This window comes from Syngnathoides biaculeatus, chromosome 9 (genome assembly GCF_019802595.1).
Source record: "Syngnathoides biaculeatus isolate LvHL_M chromosome 9, ASM1980259v1, whole genome shotgun sequence".
Classification (NCBI taxonomy): Eukaryota; Metazoa; Chordata; class Actinopteri; order Syngnathiformes; family Syngnathidae; genus Syngnathoides; species Syngnathoides biaculeatus.
Genome location: NC_084648.1, coordinates 8276881 through 8290511, shown reverse-complemented (window position 1 = coordinate 8290511; position 13631 = coordinate 8276881). Strand labels below are relative to the sequence as shown.

Sequence of the window (13631 nt, the reverse complement as noted above, 5' to 3'; positions counted from 1 at the left end):
GAACACATGCAACGTTAATTGGACACTCTAAATTGCCCCAAGGTGCGATTGTGAGTGCAGGAGTTTTTCGCCGTGTGCCCTGCGATTGGCAGGCAACCAGTTCAGGGTGTACCCCGCCTCCTGCCTGATGACAGCTGAGATAGGCTCCTGCAACCCTTGTGAGGATAAGCGTCAGAGAAAATGGATGGATGAATTAATGGGTCTGTGTGTTTGTATAAATCATACATGGACTCAAATATGTAATACATGATAGAAATATGTGTGGATCAATACACATTTGTGTGCACTCAGTATACTGTACACATTTGTACACGTCCACTTAAATATATTGCTCCCATTAGGTGGACAATTTGCGTTTTCAAAACCACTTTTCAAAAACCTTTTTCAAGAGCCATTAACATCGCATAATTGAAGAGAGCAGGTCATTTTCAACATTCTGTGTTGGTCAATAATTTGTATTAAAGAAAAACCTCAAACCTCAAAACACCCATCTCTCAAATGAAATGAGTGCAAATGCTTTTCCTACATTCAGCAGAGCAAAAAAAAAAAAAAAAATGGTTATTTCTATGAGGCAAAAGAGCTCTTGTACCGAGCCTATCATGCATGAGAACAAGAAAAGAATTCAACACTTTTGTCAGCATCAACCTGAACGGGCAATTTGCGACTCCTTTAGTCGTGCCGATCTTGGCCACCAGAGGGGGCAGTAAAAGAAAGCTCCCGCTGGTCACGGATGTTCAGATGGTCTAAACTCCTCGCAGAGATGAATAATTTATGATTGTAATAAGTGGGATGCTCCTGGTGAGACGGTGACGCGCCTCGTGACGTCACCAGAGTCCCCCCTCTTCCCAACCCACCCCCAATCCATCAGCCTCCTCCTCTTCCTCTTGCATCCAGCAGCATCGCGAAGCTCTCGGGCCGGCAGGAGTGCACCGAAGGCGGCCGCCGTCGTGTCCGTGCTGTCAACTGTTGATTACTGGCCGACGTCAATGACTCTTGGAAGGTACGCCGACGTTATTGTGTTGTTATTATTATTTATTTTATGTCTGGTCTATGTCTATTGCCTTGCTGTTGTCGCCGAGCAACCACGCTGGTGACAGATGATGAAGCTGAGGAAAGGCGGAGGAGGGGGAGAGAACGAATTATTTCTATAGGATTTTATATTTGATTTTTCTTTTTACACTTATTGTCCCAGTGTAAAGAATTATGATGATAGTATATTGTATATTTTCATACACAAGCTGCCACGATGACCTGTGTTTGCTTCAATACGTATACATTAGTTTGAATTGTGAACATTTGTGTCAGTTTACTGTGCTCCCTTAATTTTTTTTCTGATTTTTTTTTTAGAGGTGTTTCCATGTTTGCATATAAATGTTTGCATATAAACGTTACAGCAATATTTAATGAATTATCCTTTTACACTGGCACCCCCCCCCTTTTCATGATGGCGGTGGTGTGGGGGTGTACCAATAATGCCTGGCCCTAAGTGGTCTGGGGTTCCACATCCCTGGTAGGGTCACCTGTGGCTGAAAGGTCATAGGTGAGCGACCAGACAAAACACGCCCCTTATGATGAATACAAACATTGGGCCTTGTTTTCATTCAAGGACGCAGTCACCGAGATTTTTTCATGTTTTAATTAGATTGGTCATAATAGAAATTGACAATATTTTGTGTTATGCCAGTATAATCCAGTAGTCGTCCACCCCTGCGAGGTCCAAAGCACAAGAACTCTTTGTGTCACAAATAATGAAAACAAACACTGTTGTTGTCGTTTTGGATGCGATTACGGCTGTGTTCCTAATAAATTGGGCTGCGAGAGCTGGCCTGGAAAAGTGTCGTTTTTGAGGCACTTTCTCACTGCTAAGTGGGCTCGGGTAGCACCGAGTGCCGCGAGGCGCTTGAGTCATCATCACAATGCATGCCGTGTCCCCGGCCGACTGGCCCGTGGCCTGCTAATTATCAGCCATCTTGATGGAGTCGTTAACGAGGCCGCCAAAGCCCCGCTGGCTCTGGCACGGGCGCACTCGCCGCTTGCAGGCTTTTTTCTTGATCTCATTTTCATGTTTTCTTTCTTTCTTTTTTTGAGAGAGGTTAGGGGCTGGGGTGCTGTGTAGCTGGTTTCTGGGTCGGGTCACTTTGTTTTGGTAAGTGCTTTGAGTGGGAGTGATGATGAGCTGTGCATGGCAAATTATTATCTGCATGAATCACTGTTTTGTTGCATACAGATATACCTCCGGGCTTTTGGTTTCATATTTATAATATCTCATATGAACATTACTGGCATTCAATTAAGGAAAAGCAAATTTACGGCCTACAACCATTGAAGTATTTTCTAGATTCCATTAGGATAGGCTGCACAGTGGTGCGGCAGTGGAGCGTTGGCCTCGCAGCTCTGAAGTCCAGGGTTCAATCCCGGCCCCGCCTGTGTGGAGTTTGCATGTTCTCCCCGTGCCTGCGTGGGTTTTCTCCTGGCACTCCGGTTTAATTGGAGACTCTAAATTGCCCCTAGGTGTGATCGTGCACATTTTAGTTCGTGAAGTGATGATAGATGTAGGGTGGCGCAGCTGGCAAAGCCTTGGCCTCACAGTTCTGGGGAGCCGGGTACGATCCCGGCCCCGCCTGTGTGGAGTTTGCATGTTCTCACCGTGTCTGCGCGGGTTTTCTCCAGGTGGGCACAGCGGTTTCCTCCCGCATCCCAAAAACATGCAACATTAATTGGACACTTAAACTGCCCCTACAGTAGGTGTGATCGTGAGTGCAGCTGTTTGTCTCAATGTGCCGTGCGATGGGCTGGCAACCAGTTCAGGGTGTACCCCGGCTCCTGCCCGTTGACAGCTGGAATAGGCTCCAGCACTCTCCACGACCCTCGTGAGGATAAGTGGCAAACGAAAATGGATAGATGATGATAGATGTAGTGATGATCCTGAAGCATCACACCCACCACATCATGTAACGTTTGACTTGCCGAACAGCACAATTCAGCACAAAGGGACCTAAATGTGGGTCTCTTATGAAATATGCCTCTGCAAATGTGGAGGAGGAAGTGTTATTGTGTGCATGCGTGTGTGAGTGTCTGTGTCCGTGCACGCGGGCATGTGTGTCTGCCCTGTTTGCACTCTGTTAATTAAATCACAAGAGAAGCAGAAAGCAAGACAGAAGGAATGAGTGTGGGTTTTCGTTCTCTCTCTCTCTTTGGTGGCCGTCCCTTGCGAGGTGGTTTCCATGACGACGGTGACATCACTCCTCCCCTCCCTTTCAGGCCACGTTTGTTTGGGGTTCCCTGCAAAACATGCTCGTCAGTCCTTTCTCCTCTCCTTTTCATCCTCCGCTGTTGCCGGGCAACGGCACTCTGACACGGCAACAAGTCCATCAGGAGCGGCGGTTGCTTGGCAACAAGGTGCCATCAGCAGGCTTTTTCCACCGCGGCACGTAGGAGGCGTCGCCATTCGGATGTTGACCTTTCTACATGCTGACATCTGCTCAACAACGGAGAATCATTTCTATTAAAACATAAATAAATAAATCCGAACACTTTGTTAGCGTTTCGATGTGAATTGGACAAAATTGTGGGGTTACTCATGAGTTGATTCAGGCTTAATTGACATGTGGACTGACCAATTACTGGTGCTGCATGCCATGACTGACACGTAGACTGACCAATGAAGACCAAGAGACAAAACCAACCGATCACGATGAGTGAAACATAGACTGACCAATTATTGGTGTGGGAAGGATTGACTATAGATTGACCAATGACGAATATGTGAGTAAATAACGTGCTGCGTGTAATGATTGACATGTAGTCGGATCAATCAAAAGTGTTTGTCTGACATCCCACAACTTCCGGTTTAGTGAACGGCCGCCATTTTGGATGGGTGAATTCGAGTCAACAAACCGTAACTAAGCAGAAAGGGGTATGAATGGGGCGCACTGCTATGTTATCAGTTGCTCAAAAGGGCGTTGTAAAGCGTCTTTCTTTTGACTGCCAGTTGTGATCAAGAACCAGTGCGAGAAAACGGAGCAGTTGTCAACCAAACGGCGACAACTGTGGCTGTCTTGTATCAGCAGAGCCGATCAAACAGCCAAATTATTCCCTTATGTCAGAGTTTGCTCGCAGCATTTTGTTCTTGGTAGGTTTTGGATACGTTTTAGAATTTCACACCTACTTAGCAATAACTAAGTTCTGTGAAGGAAAAATATTCTTTAGGGCCAAGGGCCTACATAATACTTGTGTATGAATGCAATGCATGTCTCTCACCGTCTGTATTTTCTGTCAGCCCACAAAAGCAACTAAAACTGAACTGAATCCCCCCCAAAGTATTCTGTAATGGATCCATCTGAATCTTTATTTCATTGTTTCACATATTTGGTTTGCACCTGCTTTTTCTCATTCCCCCAAAGGGATTATTATGTGCACATGTTTGCAAAAACGAAAATAATAACAATCTACACCTCTTTTGTTGGTATATTCAACAACGCTGACTGTAATCACGCAAAGAATACTTTCGATAGCAGTCACTCAGAAATGAAGTACCCGCAGCCTACATATTGAAATTACATTGTGCGGTACACTAACCTTAGCAGTGTGGAGACACAGGTTGCTTACAATGGATACCGCCCCATGATGAACCCAGACATTGATCAATTGGTTGGAGGCCTCCAGACCTTTGTCATTCTTGAGTTGGTTGACGATGTCTGGTTAGGTTACCGACGCCCACAGTTCCAAATTCTTGCTCCATTTGTGTTTCTCCAAGGCATATGGGTCGATATTGTCGATCAAAGCACACTTCTTGTCCTAACGGTTTCTTGAAACAACATCTAATGAGCACCGATAACTTTCCAAAGTCTTTTTAGCCATCGTGCGTCACTTTTAACAGCCGTACGAACATTTGTGTAACGCCGGCCTGTATGCAAAAGCAATAGAGTGGACGGCATGTCAGTAGAGTGAACCCATCCAACATGGCCGCGTGACCGGATGTGGTCACATGGTCGAAAACAGTCTGTTGCCCAACGAACACCTGATAAACCAAGCAGAAAATAATAATCAAGTGTGTTCTTATTAATTTTGCAGCCTGCTCATGATGATTTTATCTTATTTTCGATTGTTTTCAGGTTTATGAACAAGCGTGTTCCTTCCAACAAAAGATATCAGCCCACAGACTACGAGCACGCAGCCAACTGCGCCACACATGCGGTAAAATGCTCACCCACCCGCGCCCACACACACGCACACACACATAAACATTCGAACCAACGCAAGCAAACACACGAATACAATGTTTTATTTTTACGGGCATAAAGTTTTTAAACTATCATCTGTTAGGATTTCTGTTTGGTTTTATTTTTCAACTCCTCAGTTAGTCTGTAGTTTGTTTACATATTCCAGTGATTTCCAACCTTAATAGAGCCAAGGCACATATTTTACAATTGACAAATCCCACGGCACACCAAAAAAAGTAAATATTACCAAAACGGATCAATTAATTACTGTATGTACTTCCTCCCATCTAATAGAAGAGTATTTTTTTGTTCTGTCTATCATTGTGCCTCACTGGCATAAATAGATGAATAAAGATACATTATTTATTAGAATAAATTTTTATTTTTTCGGAATTACATAAAATTAGATAACTTCCCACGGCACACCTGAAGAGCTCTCACGGCACACTGTTTGGGAATCACTGGCGTAGAACACAGGTTGTAAAACAAAAAGTATATGACGTCAGATTGATCTGTTTAAAAAAGAAAAAAATGGAAAAAAAAATTCGAGATTTATGTGAGTGTTAAATTTAAAATGAAACCTACGTACTCGTGTTGTATGATTTAAGACAGCAAATAACAAGGAATTTTAAAAATGTTGTTTTCATGGGTTTGCATTGGCCCAAACTGCCACAATAGACCCAAATGGTTCAATTTGGTCCAAACACAATTTTGCATTTGACCTCAAGATGGAAATGACAAAATCGATCTCACCCCCGCCGTTGGGAAGTTTCATTCCATTTGCATCCAAATGGTCCATAAAAAAGAGAGTGAGGCAGGCACAAATGGACAACTTCGAGCCCAGAGGTTCAGAAAGTAAAGTAGGATGAGCACATAAAACTAGAAACTTTTCTGAGGTGCTTATCCTCACGAGGGTCGCGGGAAACATTCAAACAATAACTTTGGGAAAGCTGCTAAAAAGCCTGATTGAATTGTGGGCGTAGTTATGGATCATCCCGAGCCTGTTGGGCAGCTCGCTGCTGCACTTCCAGTCGGAGGACCAATGGGAGCGCGTGTCGGCCTGGGTCTACGGGGCCGGCCTCAGCTCGCTCTTCACGGTCTCCACACTCTTCCACACTGTGGCCTGGAAGAAGAGCCACTTACGGTATGCACACAAATACTACATAATACACACAAAACAAAGACAAACACACAGTTACACTAAAACCAACATCCGCACACAAACACACGCAAGCACGACCCCGATGGCCCCCCACTGCGCTGCAAGTGCTCCTGTGTGTGCGTCGCCAGGGACGTGGAGCACTGCTTCCACATGTGTGACAGGATGGTGATCTACTTCTTCATTGCGGCCTCTTACGCGCCTTGGTGAGACACACGACAGCACACGAGGTTGCTAAAGTGCACACACCCGCGCGTTGCCAACGGCTTGCATTCCACAGGCTCAACCTGAGGGAGCTCGGACCCTGGGCAAGCCACATGCGCTGGCTGGTGTGGGTCATGGCGCTGTCGGGGACCACCTACGTCTTCTTCTTCCACGAGAGGTCCTTTTGAATCCTTTGCGGATTACTTTGAACGGTTCTGCTTAGTTTTGAATTGCGACGTGATCATTGTCGCTCCCGCCGTGATTTTAATGTATGAATTGCAATTTTCAGAAAGTGCGTCGTATCTCCTGCAGGTACAAGATCATGGAGCTAATCTGCTACACCGTGATGGGCCTCTTCCCCGCCTTGGTCATCCTCTCCATGGTGAGCATGATATATACGGATGAAAAAATGATACATGTGGATTTAACGTTTGCACCAAGACTTCATAAAGACAACAAAATCTTAGCAAGTTTGGTTTCAAATCATCAAGTCAACAGCTTGTTTTTTCCTGAGTTGTCGTAGCACTTTTCCCAATCAAAATATAATACAATTTGTCATTCAACGTGTACTTTGAAATCCATCCATCCATTTTCTTAGCCACTTATCCTCACAAGGGTCGCGGGGAGTGCTGGAATCTATCCCAGCTGTCAACGGGCAGGAGCCGGGGTACACCCTGGACTGGTCGCCAGCCCATCGCAGGGCACATGGAGACAAACAGCTGCACTCACAATCACACCTAGGGGCAATTTTAGAGTGTCCAATTAATGTCGCATGTTTTTGGGATGTGGGAGGAAACCGGACTATACGGAGAAAACACACGCGGGCATGGGGAGAACATGCAAACTCTACATAAGGGGGTCTGGGATTGAACCCGGGACCTCAGAACTGTGAAGCCAAAGCTTGACTAGCTGTACTTTCAAATATTACATTTAAAAGACATCCATTTTTTTTCTTTTTCATTGAGAAGAAATCAGCAGCACCTGCACAAGTATCACATTTCATTTTGCTCTTCTTAGACTCATCAAGTGCTCTAATTTCGCGAACTTTCAGCCGGAGCAGGCGGGCTTGTGCGAGCTGCTGCTGGGCGGCGCTTTCTACTGCCTGGGCATGGTGTTCTTCAAGAGTGACGGCATCGTGCCCTTCGCCCACGCCATCTGGCACCTCTTTGTGGCCACCGGTGCCGCCGTGCACTACTACGCCATCTGGAAGTACCTCTACGCGATGCCCGCCAACCCGGTCCGAACCTCCAGATGACAGCGCCGGTGAGGCAGACCCTCCCCCGTCCCCAACCTCACTACAAAACATTCCGGTCCATTCCCAAGTCACTGTGGTTTGTCCTCTGGGAGAAGCCGCACGTCACATTCAGTGGCTTTCGTGTCGATTGTTTACAATGTGCTGGAGTCGCAGGCGCTTCTCAACTGGTTGCACCATGAATTTATTTTGGGTGTCTGTGTGGATTATTTCCAGCGGTTCTTTGTTTTTTTTTTTGTTTTTCTATTGCGCAATCTGGCCAGTATTCATGCTGGACTTGAGAGGAGCGACAGTAATTTTATGAAACCTCTACACAGTAATGTGTGACCGAATTTATTATTTCTTTTACTATGTGGATTATTTGCAGTGCTATTGTGCAAGGTGGCCAATATTCATATATAAAGCAAATGATTGCGGCTATAATGCAGGTGAGAAACATTTTCGCGTGACCAATCATGCTGCGGTTCACAAATGCATTGCATAACAGTAATTCTATGACACGACGCAACAATGATGTTCCTGGGTTAACCCTAACCCTATATTACTTCTCTCTAATTCTTTCTAATTATTCACTTTGTTTCTAATGTGCAAAGTCATACGATTTTGCCATTTTTTTTTTGACTCTGGATTATTTCACGTCACTCACTTCATTTCTATTGTGAAGAACAAATCTGGCGAAGAACAACTGCCCTACATTAATTGTACGCCATGGCTACATGACAATGCGCGATCGATTATATATATATATATATATATATATATATATATATATATATATATATATATACTTTTTTTTCAGTATGTGCATTTTTTCTAGTGATTCACTTTTCTTCCTATCGTTTAAAGTGGCAGTTATCAAGAATAACAGCTGACATCACAGTAATTGTATAACATCTCTACACGACGATGCATGCCTGATTTTATTCATATTTCTACTTTGTGCATTATTTCTAGTGATTCTCTTTTGCTTGTGTTGCGCAAGGTGTTTGTTTTTATGCATAACTGGCCAGGAACGATTGCATTACAGCAATGGCCCGACGTGTTTGTAAAACAGTCCGGGACAAAAAAAAAAAAACTTTTCCTTTCTTTGTGATATTATTTCGAGTGGTTCTGCTAATTTCCATTGTGCAAGATGGCGGTTGTCGTGAATTACAGGTTAGAGCACCCATTTTATTAATTAGATGGGACGTTTGTGCGAAAGGGTTCATGTTTTTGGGGGAATGGGTGGGGTGCGGTGTGGGGGACTCTGTAGATTATTTCAAGTTCTCCAGTTTACTTCTATTGTTCAAGGCGCCAGTAATCATGACTAGCTGGTAATTTGTACATCATGTCGATGTATGGCTGAGAGTGCTATGGATTGTTTTTTTGTGTGTGTGTGTGTTATTTCTCATCGTTCTGTTTATTTCTATTGTGCAAGGTGTTGCGTAATCAAGAACAACTAAAAGGAACGCAGTTGTTGTAATTACACAACACATCTGCATCGTTATGGTTATGGGTATTATTATTTTACTCTGGAGTATTTCTAGCGGTTGAGTTTTTCTTGATCTACTGTTTCAAACATGAGTATGTTTTTTGTCGTTTTGTTTGTTGTCATTTTAGTTTTCTGTTGATTTACAAAGCATGAGATTGGTTTTAATATTTAATTTTCAACTCACGATTATTCTATTCATAGAAAGAATTTCACAAGTGTGCTTCCATTTTAAATTGACGATGTATGGAAATTTTTTTATGCAGTATATATTTACGCGCTTATTTATTTTATTACAAATTGACTCTATCAGATGTTCGTGTGTATATTATTATTTTTTTGCCACAAGTGACAGCACGCGGCAATGTAAACAGCAAAGGTTTTAGAACACCTTCAATAAGTTGACAAAAACCTTCAAGGCTAAATTTCATATTTCTGCAGCCTCGGTACAGTGTGATGACGTAATTGGCCTTTCAATTCAGCCTCATAAGGACATTTTGAAAGGAGACTTTTATGATGTGCCTTCAAATGTAGCCTGTGATATCAGATGCAGCCTCCAGGGAGCACATTTGAAGGAGTCTTTGACTTGGGTCTTTTGTGTTACATTTATGACATCTTTGGTCTTCAAATGCAGCTTTTAAAGGACACATTTGTTTTTTTTTGTGTGTGTGTGTGTCTGTCCTGAGCATTAATTTTGCCCCTCGACGTACTTGAAATGCAGCCTCCAAAGGACACATTTTCTTTGGATGATGTCATGAGCCTTCATATGCATCCTCCAAAGAATACGACACATTTGGGGTGTTTGTGGTGTGTTGTAACGTCATTATACTTCAAGTGTGGCCTCGGAAGGATGTATTTGAAGTGAGCAAGCCTTCAAAATATACCCTGTGAAGGATCTTTTGATCATCATCTGCCTTCAATTGCAGCCTTTGAATAACACATTTAAAAGGACCTTTAATATCAATGTCCTTCAAAGGCATTTGATTTGGAATGTTTGTCCCGGGCTCTAATATCATTGGCCCTCAAGTGCAGCCTCCACAGAACACAATTGGATGATGTCATTGGCCTTCAAATTGTGGCTGTGAAGGATCTTTTCATTTGGGTCATTTACGCTACATAACCATGTCATCTGCCTTTAATTGCAGCCTTCAAGGGATGCATTTGAAAAGCGTTTTGGATTTGTAATGTTTGTCCCCATCATCAACCTTCAAATGTAGCCTCTGAAGGATGTTATTTGAGGCGCTGTTTGATTCGGATGACACCACGGGCCTTCAAGGGCAGTCTCCTGAGGATGTATTTGATTTGGGACTTTTGTCTAAAGTTGTAATGTCCTTCAAGAGGAGGCTCTGAAGCACACATTTGAAGGAGCCTTTGATTTGGACAGCGTCATCGGTTTTTAAACATCATCTCTGAATGAGAGTTTTATTTGGGAAATTTGCGCTGCATTTTACGTCAGCTGCCTTCAACTGCAGCCTTCGTAGGACGCGTGTGAAAGAAGCCTCTGATTTGTGGTATCTGTTCCCGTCGTCAACCCTCAAATGTAACCTGTGATCTGGGCATACAGTAAATGTCAGTCCTGAGCCTTCAAATGTGTTTCTAAGGCCGTATTTGACGGACAATGATGGGGTTCATATCAAAGGTTCCTTCAAACCTGTCATCAGCCTTCAAATGCGATCTTTTTTTCGGGGGGCTGCTGTTGCTTCCAAGCTTGCCGATTGGCCCTCGTTTGTAGGACGGATCTTTCCTTTAGGTGTTCTACAACCTTCAAGATGCTGTTTCCCTGCTGAATGTGAACACAACGCGAATCTACACACAGTACTGTTGTCGAACAATCTCGATGACGGCATCTCAGGTGCGTGCGTGTTAAATCATCCCAGTCATGAATCCAAAGCCACTGGTCTATGTTTACATGGAAAGAAAGAAATCTATACACACTGTACATATTTCAACATTGTAGGGAAATACTGTATCTCTAATGTATTGTGTGCTTTGACACGGAAGTTCGCTTCCCTCGAACGCCACATTCCAAAGTGTACGGCAGTCCTCTCGAAGCCTCAAAACGGAGGGTTTAGGGATTTGGAATTAAGGTTGGGGGTTAAGGGTTCGGGATTAGTTTTAGGGGTTGGGATTTGTCGTTTCACTTGTTTTTGCACGCAGACAGAACCAGACAACTCGAGACATGGTTAGGGGGTCGGGGGTTAGGGTTCAGTTATAGCATTTAGGGTTGGGGACGCTAACATTAATGTATTTTTAAAGAAAAAAAAATAACAATTGGACTTGTAAACATGTTTTTGTTGACTTGATAGAGATTTTTCACTTATGTTCTTTCTCATTACAGTATGTAAAAGTGCAGTGTGCCGGGGGAGCGCTTCTGTCACGTTGAGAAAGCATGAATTATTTGTGGAGAAAATGTACGTGTTGTCCATGTAACTCCGCAAGGAGTTGTGTGTCTTTCACGTGCCTACACAAAACACATTGTGTCTTTCATGTGGCTCAACAACTCCTGTACTGCTCTACCAGGCCTTTTTTGTTTTACTTCTGTTGTACGTGATTGTGAAGCTGCTGACTTCTTCTTTCTTTTTTCTCAATTTCTCGTGTCTGTGTGTTGCTTTTGTGCTGTGACAAGCCAACATGATACTTTTACTTTTTCTATCTTGTAATAAAAAAAAAACAAGAGAAGCTTTTCCACACACTTTGATACCCCGACTGGGCACTTTTGTCAGCGTTGGGCTCATTAGGAATTTGTTTTATACTCACAGCAAAATGCACTCCGAGGTGTGACGACTCAGCAACTTTAGATGGAATCGGAAGGTGAACATAAAGTCTTGAAAGGTTGGATACAAGCTTGTCCAATCTTTCTGTTTTATTTCACTGCATAAAGACAGGTCATTATACCCAAACATCTTATTAAACATCCATCCATTTTCTAAGCCGCTTATCCTCACGAGGGTCGCGGGAGTGCTGGAGCCTATCCCAGCTGTCAACGAGCAGGACGCGGGGTACACCCTGCAGGTGGGATAGGCTGCAGCACTCCCCACGACCCTCGTGAGGATAAGTGACTCAGAAAATGGATGGATGGATGGAAATATTTCATGCTCCGTAGAGTATGTGAAAAATAAATGTTAAAAACAGACGAATATAAAGTAACGTCCACAATTGCAAATATGTTGTTGAATTTTGAAAATTCAGCGTACTAATTATAATCCATATATCGTTATTACTCCAACAACCGAACGATTCTATTCAATGGCCTTTTATAGTTTCTTTATAGAACAAAGTAGGTCCAAAAATATAATGTAAAATGTCTCAGTTCACTCAAATTCTCAAATAATACACAACTAAACACAATTAATGTTATGAAAGAGGGTGAAATCGACACAAATGTTTGTGCATTGTGAAAATGTGAAATAACAAAACAGGGTTTTATGTGCAAAAAAAACCGAGTAAGAATATAAATATTTTACGTATTTAATTACTACGACTACTATTACTACGAGGACGACGACAACGACGATGACTACTACTACTAATAATAATGAACTCATTGAGAAAACTTTACTCTGGAAGCGTATTACTGCCACACCAAAAAAAAAAAAAATCGCGTTTCACATTATAATGTCAACCATTTCATGTTATAACGTAGATTCGTTTCACATAATAACGTGGAAAATAATAAATAAAGAAATTTCACCCCTCTTTACCCCACCCCCAAAAGACAATTACTTCCGGTTTGGGTGGGCGGTAGCCTCTTGCATGAAGATTGCCTCTTACGCATAAAGCAAAAACATGTAAGTTTATTCTTAGCATCCTTAGCATTATTATTGTTATTATTATTATTACCATTATTATGTGAAACGAAGCTACGTCATAACGTGAAACGATTCACATTGTAATGTGAAATACGACAATTTTTTTGTGGAAGTAATACGCTTCCGTACTTCCGTACTTTATAATTAGCGTAATTAATTAAACAATATATTATTCAAGTAATTCAATAGGAATCTTGCTTGAAAAAACATTTTATTTGAATGTATATTTTGTCATTCAAAAACAATTTTAAGTACTGTATCTAATTTGTGGTGGCACGGTGAATCAGCTGGTAAATCGTTGGCCTCACAGTTCAGAGGACCTGGGTTCGATCCCGGCCCCGCCTGTGTGAAGTTTGGATGTTCTCCCTATGCCTACATGGGTTTCCTCCGGGCGCTCCGGCTTCCTTCCACATCCCAAAAACATGCAACATTAATTGGAGAATCTAAATTGCACATAGGTGTGATTGTGCGTGCAGCTGTTTGTCTCTATGTGCTCTGCGATTGACTGGCAACCAGT

General features: G+C 42.8%; 1 protein-coding gene across 1 annotated transcript; it reads left to right on the top strand.

Moving 5' to 3' along the window:
• The first annotated feature begins 771 nt into the window (after positions 1–771).
• On the top strand, positions 772–8521 carry LOC133506241 (monocyte to macrophage differentiation factor 2-like). The gene is made up of 7 exons (XM_061830188.1): positions 772–1000; positions 5115–5196; positions 6206–6366; positions 6513–6587; positions 6662–6763; positions 6898–6967; positions 7637–8521. Exons 1-7 carry the CDS (start codon positions 987–989, stop codon positions 7838–7840), a joined length of 708 nt encoding a protein of 235 aa, XP_061686172.1. The 5' UTR covers positions 772–986; the 3' UTR covers positions 7841–8521.
• Positions 8522–13631: the final 5110 nt, after the last annotated feature.

Excerpts from the sequence above, each read along its gene's own strand:
- LOC133506241 (XM_061830188.1), top strand. Across the intron at positions 5,197-6,205 it reads CCAACTGCGCCACACATGCG|TTATGGATCATCCCGAGCCT; the intron begins GTAAAATGCTCA and ends TTGTGGGCGTAG. Across the intron at positions 6,968-7,636 it reads CCTTGGTCATCCTCTCCATG|CCGGAGCAGGCGGGCTTGTG; the intron begins GTGAGCATGATA and ends GCGAACTTTCAG.